Source organism: Cibotium barometz, chromosome 6, assembly GCF_041138505.1.
Source record: "Cibotium barometz isolate CiBa-2024 chromosome 6, ASM4113850v1, whole genome shotgun sequence".
Lineage (NCBI taxonomy): Eukaryota > Viridiplantae > Streptophyta > Polypodiopsida > Cyatheales > Cibotiaceae > Cibotium > Cibotium barometz.
Genome location: NC_141051.1, coordinates 15796336 through 15809372, shown reverse-complemented (window position 1 = coordinate 15809372; position 13037 = coordinate 15796336). Strand labels below are relative to the sequence as shown.

The 13037-nt window shown below is 45.3% G+C and overlaps 1 protein-coding gene across 2 annotated transcripts in view; it reads left to right on the top strand.

Moving 5' to 3' along the window:
• Positions 1-12753, top strand: part of LOC147637447 (histone acetyltransferase TAP1-like) — a 77396-nt gene extending 64643 nt beyond the window's left edge. The window contains exons 6-9 of one of the 2 annotated variants that reach the window (XM_086799235.1): positions 7377-7476; positions 11774-11883; positions 12023-12058; positions 12475-12753. In XM_086799235.1, the coding sequence (XP_086655361.1) occupies positions 7377-7476; positions 11774-11883; positions 12023-12058; positions 12475-12717 (489 nt within the window). In that variant the 3' untranslated portion in view covers positions 12718-12753. Of the gene's footprint in view, positions 1-7376; positions 7477-11773; positions 11884-12022; positions 12117-12474 lie in introns of both variants that reach the window. The other variant, XM_086799236.1, reaches the window with a different exon arrangement.
• Positions 12754-13037: the final 284 nt, after the last annotated feature.

Below are 13037 nucleotides of genomic sequence, written 5' to 3'. Positions count from 1 at the left end.
GCCATAGGAGGAACAATCAAGGACTCTTAAGAAACTGAAGAAGAGAAGGTAGAAATTGGGAAAGATTTAAGGCACTGAAGGAATAAAAAGGGGAAAGAAGAGCAAGGGAGAAGAAGAGAAAGGAAGAAGAAGAGGAGAGAAGAAGAGAATGAAGGAAGGAGGAGTAGAGGTGAAAGAAGTAGCAGAAGATGGAAAAGGGAAGGAGGGAGATAGGAGAAGAAGAGGGAAGAAAGGTGGAAGAAAAACAAAAATTAAAAAATCACATAAAAATCAGGGTAGGAACAAAATAAACAAAAACCTGAAATTGGGCGAAACTGCCGTATCGGAGAGGTTTCGAGGTTTTTAAAAACCGTTTCGAGGTTTCAAGGTTTCGAAAGCTAGAAACAGGTTTTTTTGTTACTATGATCAGAGCTTCTGAATCTGCTCACTTTAGGGTTTCAATAGTTTAGGGTTTTTTAGCCCGTTTTAGGGTTTTTTCTCTAAATCTGACCAAACTCTTCATGCAGGGGACTCATCAGACCATCTTGAATCTGATTCTGCAAGCGTTTTCAAAAAGCCCTAATGTTTTAGTTGTACGAACAGTCCGTACAGTTGTACGACCAACCCTAGATTTAGATCCGACTTCAAATGTGTGTTCGCTTCGCTCTGCCGCATCTGTTCGTACGAATTGATTCAGACCAGTCCGTACATCACTTGCTTACCTGTGGTGTTGCACCTGTTGTACCTGAATATAAAGCATTTGTACCTATTATGCATAGGTAATTTGTAAAATTTGGGGTTTTTTGACAAGTTTTGCTTAATTGCAAAATTAAAGCTGCAGGATACACAAAAATTTGGGGTTTTTGGATTTTTGTGCAATTAGCGCACACTACAACCCAATTTGCGTACAGAAATTTGGGGCTTTTCTGTTTAGGAGCACCATTGTTGGCCCTTTACAGGTTTTTGGCATAGATTTGTTGTATATAGTCAATTTGCAGGAATTTTGTGGGTAATTCATTTGCATAGGATCAGTTGAGTTGCCTGCTATAGCACATTGGTGCTTTTGGGATTTGCCTACAGAAGTGTTTGCTCTTTCAAGAGCAGTATTTTGGAGGTTGTCAGTTTGTGCATTCAGTCATTATGACACAAAATGCAACTGATGTATTTGGTGTACTCACACAGGAGGATAAGTTGGATGGCGCAAACTATTCACTTTGGAGCTTTCTAGTCAAAAATCTGCTTGCGGCTAAAAGCTTGTGGGGTTATGTGAGTTGGTATGAACCTTGTCCTGCAGACATAGCACCTACCACTCCAGGGTGAGGTGCTTAACAAGCTGCACAACCTACTATAGTTGCCACTCCGGAGTAAAAAAGGTGGGCTACACGTGATGCCCAGACCATGGCAGTGATCTCTTTATTAGTGAAGAGATCAATTATCGTGCACATTCAGTCATGTAAAACGTCATAGCGTGCATAGGAAGTCTTGGAGACCATGTACCAGGCCAAGAATGAGGCCAGAGTTACCTTTTTGAAGGAAGAGCTTGAAAACTTGGACATGCAAGAACATCACAGTATGACTGATCATCTATCTAAGATCCAAGATCTTAGAGAGCAATTGCTCAATATAGATGAAGTCGTACCGGAAAAAGAACTTGTATCCAGGACATTGAATTCATTGTCAGAGTTGGACCTCAACTTCCACACTTCTCTCACCTTGTCATTGAGGGGCAACCCTCAACCCCTATTGTTTGAGGAGTTGGTTGGTTTACTATTACAGGAGGAACAACGTGGAAGAGAAAGTCTTCCATGGCACATGGCAGTGATCAAGCTTTAGTTGCCCATGATAAGGGCAAGGGAAAAGCAAAGAGCGGCTATCAGCCCAAGGCTGATTCTGGACAGCCATCAAACAAAGGCAAAAGTGATGCAGATCAGCCCAAGAAGAAGGGAAAGTGTCTCTACTACAAGAAACCAAGGCACTACATTAGTGAGTGCATGAAGAGACAGGCTAAAGAGAAGAAAAAGGAATCAGGTTTGTTAGTGGACTCTTCAAGTATGCTTGCAACAAAGGCTGAGGATTTAGCTCTTTGTACAGGATGATTGGGCATTCTTGGTATGTAGTTATGATGCATCACCGGAGCACTTGTCTCTCAGTGTGAATGAGAAACAAGTCATTTGGTACTTTGATAGTGGGGCTTCTAGACACATTACATCAAAGAAGGGTTTGTTCATGTCATTGTGGGCTGTCCTAGAAGGGAAGAAGGTCACATATGTAAACAATTCTTCATATCTAGTACGAGGCATTGGTGAGACAGTTGCAGATGGTTTAGACTTATGCATTTGAGATGCATTGTATGTGCTTGGAATCAAGAAGAATTTGCCGTCAGTCTCCTCTTTTGCTCAAAGAGGCTATGCTGTGAACTTTGAGGATGACTGACGTATAGTGAGGGACATAGAGGAAGACTATGCTATAGTCAGTTCTGGCACATTGTACCAAGGCTTGCTTCATTTGGACACACATGAGAAGAATGGACAGGATGCATGCTTGGCCACCACTTAAACTTCTGCCATGCAAGAGGCAGAGTTATGGCATGCCAAGTTTGGGAATGTAAATTTTGGGAGTTTGATGTTTGTTCCAGAGGCATAAAATGGTGCAAAGTATGCCACATGTTGAGCTGCCACCTGAACAACATACCGGTTCAATTGGAGGCAAGTCTGGCTAGTGATTGCGGAGTGTTATAATCACCAGCCAAACTTGCCTCCAGTGTCAAATCCCAAGCATCCATCTCTGATTGCATGGCTTCCATCCAATGCTTATTCTCTTGAGCCTCTTCAAATGAATATGGATCATCTATATCACAAATAGTACTTGTGCATGTCGCGAACGGAGAAGAATCGGAACTTGGTTCCATGGGAAGACGCTTCAATAATAAGCTCGCGTGGAAAGTGGGACTCCTGTTGCAATTTGTGTGGTGGCTACAGTGTGTTTTGAGAAACACTTGTCCCTAATGGTACAACAACGAAGACATGTCTCGATTGCTATAACAGTGTGACATTTGACATGGTTTGATCACTTCCTGAGGGAGCCGAACCTTGACGTTGTTGGTCCTACTCCGCTTCTCCTCATTGGAGCTTCGTCCAAAGATAAGGCGGTTTAGTGGCCTTTCCATGACGTTTATGGCACTATTTATAGAGCCAGTTGGTGAACTTGGCTCGGAGGACCGTAGTGGCTCTTGTTTCTAGGTGTTTCGCATTTCCTTCACTCACGTTTGTGTTTAGTTGGCTCATTTCGTCTCGGAGATTCTTACTGGAGATGGATTTGAGGGTGTTTTGCCTTCTTAATAGGGAAACACTCGGCAAAGTGTTGGTCGTTTGTTGGGACCAAAGGTTGGGTGGTTTTGAGGAAGTGTTGTTTGATGCACTGCAGCGGTCGACTGTATTGCAACTCCCCGATGTGGGTGCTCGCTCGTCTGTTGCGTCCTCACTCCGTTCACACCGGAATACTTCTTTGCCAATGGGGTGAAGGTAGAGCTCTCTATGCCTAGTTGGAGGCAAAAAGAGAGAAGTCTTCGTGATGGTTCTCTCTCGCGAAAGGCGGGGGAAGAAGAGGAAGCTAATGCAAGAAGGAAATCTACAAACAAACCTATCAAGCTTGCATCCATCAAGCAAGGAAGATCCAATAGCATACATTCAAACAAGGAGAGAGAAGGGAAGAGCTCACAAGTCTTCTATTGCAAGAGAATGTTTATGTATTGCTTAGCGTCAAAAATGACTTATATACAAGTGACTAGTTTTGATACTAGGCCGACCAAATTTAAAAATGGTATGGTCTCTATTACTAGTCTTAAGCAAGTATGTACACGAAGTCCGTAGACTTTTCCACAAAGCGAGGATAGGATGTTGACCTTAAAAGTGGACGCAAGAGGTAGTGCCATTGTCGGATTGGACATTCTTGTCCATCTCATGGTCATTGTGCACTTCATTGGCCATGACAAACTTAGGATAATTTGCTGCTGCTCAAGGAAAGCTTATGTGTCCAGATGATGTGTCACTAAATCCTGCTCGTTCAGGATCACAAGAACAAATCCTTCTTTTAGAAGCTGACTATGTGCTTTCAGCCCTCATAACCAAGGAGATTGTGTTTCGAATGTGGAGAGCTCTTGAGAAAACCCTCCCTTTTATACTCAAACAGTGAGACTTAAGCTTTCTACACTTTTTAAAGCAAAAAGCAATCGCTTATTTTAAATGAAAAAACTCATCTAGAAACGATGCCTCTTTTCCTAAAATCGCCGGCCTGTTATTTTTCATGTGCGCCAGATTTTTTGAATGACCAACCTGCACATGCTTTTTCCTCCCGGCTGCTGCCTGCCTGCTTGCCCCCCCCCCCCCCCCCCCCTCTGCGCCACTGTGCTACTCTCTGAACAAATGCGCTGGGCACTGCTAAGGCTGAGCCGCCTGCTGGCCTTGGCCGCCTAGCTGGCTGGCTGCACCAGTCTGGCTGCTGCCTAGCCTAGCCGCCTAGGGTAGCCAGGCTTGGCTGTGCTAAGGCTGGCCGTCACAAGCCCATGCCCCGCCAACTTCAGCCGCCTACAGCGCTTAGCCAAACACACTTACATGAACAAAAAACAGCAGTGGCCACTTTTCCTCATCTCCTCTAACACACGAAACGCATGTAACCTTGACGCCAAAAAAAAAAAACCTTATTCGTCTTCCATAGAGCATCGCTTTGATAGAAAGAGAAACGATGAGAGGCATACCTAGGAAATCTGGCATCATCAACGCCTAGACATAGCCTCTGCGTTAGGGCTGCTCTGATACCAACTGTAAAGTCCTTCCTAAACACAACCGAAACCCAGGGTTAGTCTGAAACCAAATCATGAAGTAACAGGCTATCTCACCTCTCAACCATGATGGGCATCCATCGATCCCCCTCGAGCCAAGGCTATGGCTCCCTGTACAATCCCATAGGCCTGTGTCTAACTCTAGCGTCCCATACCACCGAAGCCTACCATAGGCCTTCGAAACGCCAACCTACGTACTCGACATGTGCGTGGCATGAGCAAGTATGCTCTCTTGGTTCAAGCTAGACCGTTAGTGGTGCATGTGCACAACCAGGCTTAGTTAGTACGAAAGTACGATACGGTACGGTACGATAAAATACGGTACTAATTGGTACCTTAAAATTTTTTGAGGTATGGTACGATATTAGTACGTTAAAAAAAAAACTTCCTAAACTTAAAAATTGTAGACAAGAAGTTACAAAATAGTAGAACCATGAACATAATGTCATCATGCCATTAGAGTACAAAATTGCTACAAAAGGATAGGCCAAAAAACTCATGGCATGGGCGACCGCCAACATGCGTACATACATGATACTACATACTACAATACATCATCAATGGGCTAAAGCGTGGAGTAGAGGAGAGAGCGTAGAGAAGATGAACTATGGGAAGAGCTTGGAGGAAGAGAACTTGGAGTAGAGACTCAAGTGGGATGGAAGGAGCTTGGAGGAGGGTGGAGGAGGGTGGAGGAGAGGCTTGGAGGAGAGGCTTGGTCCTTGAGGCTTGGAGTAGATAGAGGGTGGTGGAGGAGAGGCTTGGAGTAGATGGAGGAGAGGCTTGGTCCTTGAGGCTTTTATAGAAGGACACAGGAGAGATGAAAGGAAAACAGCCAAAAAAACGGGTAGAAAACGGTCAGAAAAAACGGGCAGAAAAACGGCTACTTCCAACAGGCAGAAACAAGGCAAAATCGTACCTGATCGTACGGACACGTACGGTACGAATCGTACGTACGATCTAATCCGTACGACGTACGGAACTAAGCCTGTGCACAACTATATCTCAATAATAACCCAAGCCTCACTTATATAGTGATAACTACGCCATAAATAGCTAACTCCCTAGAGGCCATTAAGCTTGTTTTATCAATTTAGGAACCCTAGCCAAGCAAGTATTGGCCTGTTAATCCCTAATCTTGGGCCCCCCTAACCCTGTTGTATTAGTTCCCTAATTTGTAGATTAGCGTGTAGGTACATAACAAGTCAGAGCCTCAAAGTCTAGGGGCCAGACTTGGGTTTGATTCTTTGCTACCTAGCTAGTGGAGACATCGGCAGGGGAGGGGTGGGGGTGGGTGCGTTCACGGGTGCTTGGGTGTGTGTAAATATCACCAAAAAAGATGGGGGCTGTATCACTGTACTTGATTCGTGTCTTGTGCAACTCTTAAATATCACTGTGGAGATGGCATTCATGGGTGCTTGGGTATGTGTAAATATCACCAAAAAAGCTAGGGGCGACATCACTGAACTCGATTCATTTCTTGTGCAACTCTCGACTATCATTGTGGAGACATCATGTTAGGGCACTAGTGGTAGAAAAATCTCTTATCAAGTTGTCACCTTCATTGCACCTTTGTAAGTGCCATGATCCCTTCCTCTTTCAGAAAGGAAAAAATACCAAGTTGCATTTGGAAACGAGTAAAACAAATCATGTATCTCAAACTGGAAAAAGAACAACTCACATCTAGTATGGTGTTTCAAGTAGACACAGATGCACATGGCATGTGTTCTAGCTCCAACACTTTTTACTGTCTAGGACTTAGTTTCTTTTAAGGGGCATAAGTTCGTCTTCCACAACATGGTTTAAAGTTTCTTTTAAGGATAGCAAGTTCATCTTTCACGGGTGGTTCGGAGATTGAGTAATTTTTTGATTGAAGTGAGTAAATCTTCTCTCTATTAAAAAAATTTGATGTCCCATCATGTGTATTTATGGAATTCTCCAATGGACAGGTGCGTTAACTGGGAGTCTAAAGAGCAAGCCAGTGGGTGAGGTGGCCAATTTGATGAGAAATGCCCATGGGGAGAGGCCCTATACATTAATTTGTCTGTCCAAAGGTGAAGGTCTGATAACCTCATAGGAGGTGGACTGTGCTACCCGGGAGTCTAGAGGGCTAGGCCTATGAGTGAGGTGGCCAATTTGATGAGAAATGCCCAAAAAGCAGGCCCTAGGTGTTAATTTATCTGTTTCAAGTGAAGGCCAAAAGGGGATTTAGTGCGAGGAGGAAATTGGCCACGTGGCAGCCACTGGGGAAGGGGGGATTCAGTCAAGAATGTGCAGAGAAATTCTGCGGTATTCTCTTAAGGGCAGGTGTGTTGATAGGAAAATCCCATAAGTACACATGTGACATGACGTATTATGAAGTATCTGCTTGAACGTAAACAGGAACATGCCTTGTTGTGTTGACTATCATGGGTGGTGAAAGTATCTGGTTGAAAGTAAATAGGACCATGCTTTGTTTGGTTCACTATCATGGATGGTGAAAGTATGTGGTTGAAAGTAAATAGGAACATGCTTTGTTGTGTTGATCTGTTATGGGGGATGATGTTGTTACTATTTGGGGTAGGTGGGTTGGCCAAGGAGGGCTCCAACAAAAGTGGAAGCAGCTCTAAAGAATAGTTTTATGGTGGCATCTTTACACTTGCTGAGAGAACTGCCCACAACAGGTCAGAATCCCATTCTCCACGGCTCTGATTGTATTTATGCTATGAAGTTCTTTAAGGAAATCTAAAAAATATATAAAGTTTGTCTGCTACCCACTCAAGTTAGTTTGTTGATTACCATGCCACAGCTCTTGTGGGAAGTGATTCTTGTCATAAAGCATGTCCTCTTTCTTTAGTTGCAATCCGGTGGATACAATCTGACAGATAATGTGTGGGGGTGATGCTTCATGTTTCCATGACTGAAACCTGTTGGACTCCCATGTGGCTGCTTATAATTGTGCTCAGTGAGGCCTTTCCATGCCCGTGTGTGTATAATAAGAATCTTACGGATAATTGCCATAAAAATCAATATTTGTTGCTGGAGTCAGTCAGGAATATGCTACTTACCACATCACACCTTGGATTTAACAAAAATGGGCTGAAGTCAATTAAGGATATGGTAGTTCCTTACCAAATCTGGCCTTGTATCTAACCAGAAGGGGCTGTTTGCCCCATATATGCATGAAGCCTCCATTTAGGTTGTGCAATCCTAGAGTATCCCATCCCTGTATCCTTCTTGAGATGTATTCTAGGGTATGGGAAGTATCTACTCATACACCTGATAATAACTATAAATGGAGGGTTTGTGTGCCTTCATTGGCCCTATACATTGAGTTCTCCAAGCGTGCTATACAGCCAAGCTCTCAATCTCCCAATCTAAGTCTATTGCAGGATGATGTAGTTTGCATGGTGACTTTGGGACCAGATCCAAGAGAGAAATATGCGCCCTTGCACTGTTGACATATATGGCATATATGCGCTCTTGCACTGTTGACATATATGGCATGATCCATAGGTTCCTCTCATAGAAAACCTGAGAGCCCCCATTTAAAAGGAAAGCGATCGTGCCCCAATCAAGACAAATGGCTCTCCTAGTTGAGACATGAGCTGTGGGATTCTCTGACATACTATCTGGGACTTTATGGATCCCTAAATGCAATTCTGGCTGGTCTTAATGGTGGAATTGCATGTGGGGCATTCAGGGATAGCTCTGATGATAGCTTTCCACTGGTTGGCCAGTACTGGCTTCCAGCTTCTGCCAAAGCTCCAAAGTGTCTTCGGAAAGAAAGTCCTCGTACCTGTAGAGACACGATGATTCTCCCAATTTAGCTGCTTTGATGGTGCCGAATTGGAAGATCTTGGCTGAATAAGGTGCCCATTCTTGGCTCTGTAGCTCAAAAATGAATGAGGTTCAGAGTATAATATTTCAGCTGAATAAGGCATCCTTTTTCAACTGTATAGTGAAAAAACGGAATTATATGGAAGGTTTTGTGAGCATTAGACCATCCAGACTCCTTTGGATCCCACTGCAAACCAAAAGGTGAACACCACATTCAAGTCTGAAGCTGGAGCTCCGGAGTAGCCTGAGCAGTACCCCACCTCTCTTCCGCACAGTGCACATGCATGCTTCTTTGCCTCCCCGAGCCCCTCGGTTACTTCCTCGCGCTTGGCATAGCCCTCCTTCCCTTTTCTCCTTTTAGTATCCACTTCCCTGCCCATCCCTCCCTTCCCAAATTGCGCAGGGCATTAATGTCAACCCTCTTTTCTTTCTTGCCGCCTTTCATCCTCCGCTCCGCACTTTTCCCCTTCTTCTTCTGCTGTTCCCGAGCCTCGCTTGTTTTGAGATCCGCATTGGCACACTAGCTTTGGCCCCTTCCCCTTCAGAGGACACCATGGCAGCTGCTCCACCCACCCCGACTCAGTCCGCTCCCCAATGCCGTTTTTTTGCAAGCGGATCTCTCGTTTCTGGTTTCTTGTCCACAACCCTTATATGCAAGTTTGTGGGTAATAGACCAGCATGAGGGCAGACAAGGAATCTCTTGGAGGCAGCACTAGCGGAGAGCATGAGAGAATCATCGATGTTCAGTTCTTGGGCAAAGCATATATGAGGAATCGAAGTAGCACTAGCTGAGAGCGTCTTGACACAGAGCCCGATCACAGTTCGGGTGGCGCAGGTTTTCTTAGCACCATGGCACCACGGCTTCTCTCCTGGCATGGACTTGGCAGGGGTCATTGGTTTCCTGTTTACTATTTGCTACTCCAGGTTTCCAAAGGACTACATGAAGCTACTAGCAGCGATTTTGGCTGCACCTTGAGGCAGGTGATTGAGTCCCCTCCTTCAGTCACCTTGGTCACAGTCAGAGCTGCAGGGTTTGCATCCCTCCTCGTCCTCCTGGCTTCACTAGAGAATTGTCCCCAGGTAGTGGCAGTTCCTTGCCTTGAAGAGACGTTCCTTCAGCGTCTGGAGTGCTGGGGGCTTTGGGGTCGGTGTTTCATCTGCAGGCAGATGGGCCATGCTACCTGTGCTTGGCCACGACGCCGCTCCGCTCCTAGTGAGGTACCCAGACCTCAGGTGGTTGCGACTCTTGAAGTAGAGTCCCCCGCCCCACCCTCTTCGCCAAAAGCCACAGTGTCCCCCCCCCCCCCCACACACCCTCCACCAAGCCCCAAAGCAGCCTGCCCTATGGGCTCCCGGTGCCATCAAGGTGCCAGCCTGAGCACAGAGGAGGGGTCCCCTCACAGCTGATGGAGCAGGACCAAGCCTGGAAACCAACTGGCAAGCTTTTGCGAGTGGCAAGGGGCAACAGCAACGGCTAGAAAGACATTGCCAGCGCTGTCACAAGTGAGAGGAAATCGTTATGAGAATTTATCTTCGGAGATCCCGCAAAGCTGCCTCAGGATCCGGCCCCACCTGCTCCATCGGCGACAACTCAGGCCCCAGATCTTTCCACTCTACCTCTTTGCCTCTCCCGAGTTTCCTGAACCGCACTCGCAGGACCCTCCCTTAGAGCCGGTAGCAGGAGATCCCTCTCGAGGAGCCCCCCACCTCTTGACAGCCGCTGTCTTGACCTCCGCTGATTCTCTGTCCATCGTTGCTACCACTCCTCGTGAGGAAAAGGAAGCCCCCTCTGCTCTGACCCGGCCTGCGCCCCTCCACATTGACTTAGCGTTCGACAACCCGCTGGCACTCATACCAGAGCTTCTCCGACACGGTGGAGATGCTTATCTCCTCTCCTGTGACACCAAGGATTATGCCTTCATCAGGAGGCTCCCTGAAGATGGCACAATCCCTCTGGAGGATGGGAGATCCAGTGGATTATGCCTTCTTTAGGAGGGTGGGACACTGGTGGATTATGCCTTCTTTGGGAGGCTTCCTTTGGAGGCCAGAGTGTATTAGGAGCCTGTGCACCCCTTTGAGTTTGCGTGGTCTTGTATCACTCCCCGCCCACACCTGTTAGATGTTGGTGCTGTAGGTCTTTTTCTTCCTGCTGAGTGTCTCGCCTCGTGTGATTGGGGACAATGAGATGGTGGATCATACCCTTGGGTAGAGGCCACCTTGGACACCATGTCTTGAGGTTGTGGGGTCTGAATTGGCACCTAAATGGTTTTAGATGGGCATGGTGTACATGGAACAATCGTATCAATACAGTCAACATCCACCATGGTGATTGTGGAGAGTTGTGTAGAATGACACTATTCACCATGCTATTTACATAGCCCCATTCTCTCACTAGTTATCTGTCTTAATGTCTATTGCACCCTACTGTCTATTAGCATACAACCTTCCATCTTAGCAGTTCCAGATCAGCCATCAAATCTTTCTCCATAGAATCACACGTGTGGGCCTTAGCCACTACTGTATCACATTAGTAATACAATATTGTTCTCCAGCTTTGTTTTTGTGCAGATTGAGTTTATGTGCAGCCCTTGTAAGTGTTGCCTAAATAGACTGCCTACATACACTACATGTTGTATCCTCTTACATTCCCTTTTGCATCTGCAATTTCAATTGCACTTAGAATCTTCATCGCTTTGTAAAAGGGCTTACTATGGCCATCGCTCCACCAAATTTAACTGTAACTTTCTCAATGTTCTGACACATGCATATTTGCCTTGGGGATTGTGCATGTGAAATGCTGGCTAGGATTCAGTCCCCTTGCTAAAAAAAGTGCATCTGCAAGGGTATTGGTGGATAAAGGAGAAGCTGGCAGCATATGGAGGTGTGCACTTTGTTGGGGTGCGGATGCCTGTTACAAATGCCTAAGCTGTGTGTAGTGATTTCCATTGTGTGACATTGAATAAAGCTTAATGATACATAAGAATCACACTGGGCTTTCTTTTTGTAGTGGCCTTCTACTTGTTAAGTGCTTTAATCATATATAATCCAAGTGCTTGTGCATCAAAAGACTTTCTTTGCCTTTATTTATGTAGTCCAATTCTATTAGAACATTGTAACTTCATTTTATGCTCTGTAAATTAGATGGGAGCTCAATGGAGGTAAAGCGGGAGCTTATTGGCATGGCTCGGGCGACCTCTGATCATGTGTTCAATGCCACAATTTGGGACGTTCTTGTGGATCCGCTTTATCAAGTCAGTCTCATCAAAACACTTAAAACACATTTTGACATTTCATGGATTTTATGTTTTCTACTCTGGTGATTTCTATGCAATTTTAACGTAATTTTTCAGTTTTTTAAAATCTTTGACCAAGCTTGTTTTGGTAAATCAGGGGCAAGGCCTTGGAAAAGCACTTGTAGAGCAAATGGTACGCGCATTGTTAAGGAGGAACATAGGAAACATCACTCTTTTTGCTGATTCTCAAGGTGTGTCTTAACACACACACACACACACACACACACAGACACACGTGCCTGTCCCCATGGGCTTGGCCCATGGCTGGCCCCTTGTCTTCTTGCCTTCTCCAAAATCGAAGGCTTTGCTGATCAAACACACACACACTCGCACGCATGCGAGCGCGCACAGGAATGCATGTGCACCTATGCACTTGTCCCCATGCATGGAGCCTAGGGCCCGCCCCTTCTCCTCCATGCCTTCTCCAAAATAGAAGGCTTTTAGTGGTCAAACATGATACCCCCTTATTAGATTATAATCATTGTTGCTGTCATTAGAGACTCTATAGTTTACTTACTTTTATGAGCTGATGTATCATCCCTCTGGCAGTGGTGGATTTCTACAAGAACCTGGGCTTTGAAGCAGATCCCGAGGGCATCAAAGGCATGTTCTGGTATCCAAGGTTTTGACATTTCGTGTACTCTTTTCATGCCATGTAGAATGTGTCGAATTGATAGAATTAAGAAATCCTCTGTTGTAACTTGCGGCAGTGTTGCCATTCGTCATGGTAGGAAAACCTTTGGTTTGCAAGCTGTCTCAGGCAGCTCCTGTAAATTCATAATGTTCATATAATCAAGGGAAGAACAGCCTCTACCCACATTGTGTAAAGACAGATCTTTGACCTTAAACACACAGGAGACCTGGGTGCTATTGGAAGACTGAAGCGGCTAGCAATTGTCCATTTCACAGGGCACCTCCTGCCATCAAAGATCATTCAATACCCTCATGGCCTCCAAGTTACACCATTTGAAAAATGGATCCTTATGTTATCACAAGCAGCAAACACAATATTAGTGTGTAATCATAGTGGTCATGGTAGGCAACACCGGATTATACGAAATGGAAGAGGAGACATAGGAGTACGATCTTGTCAGAAGCTCAGATTATAAGGC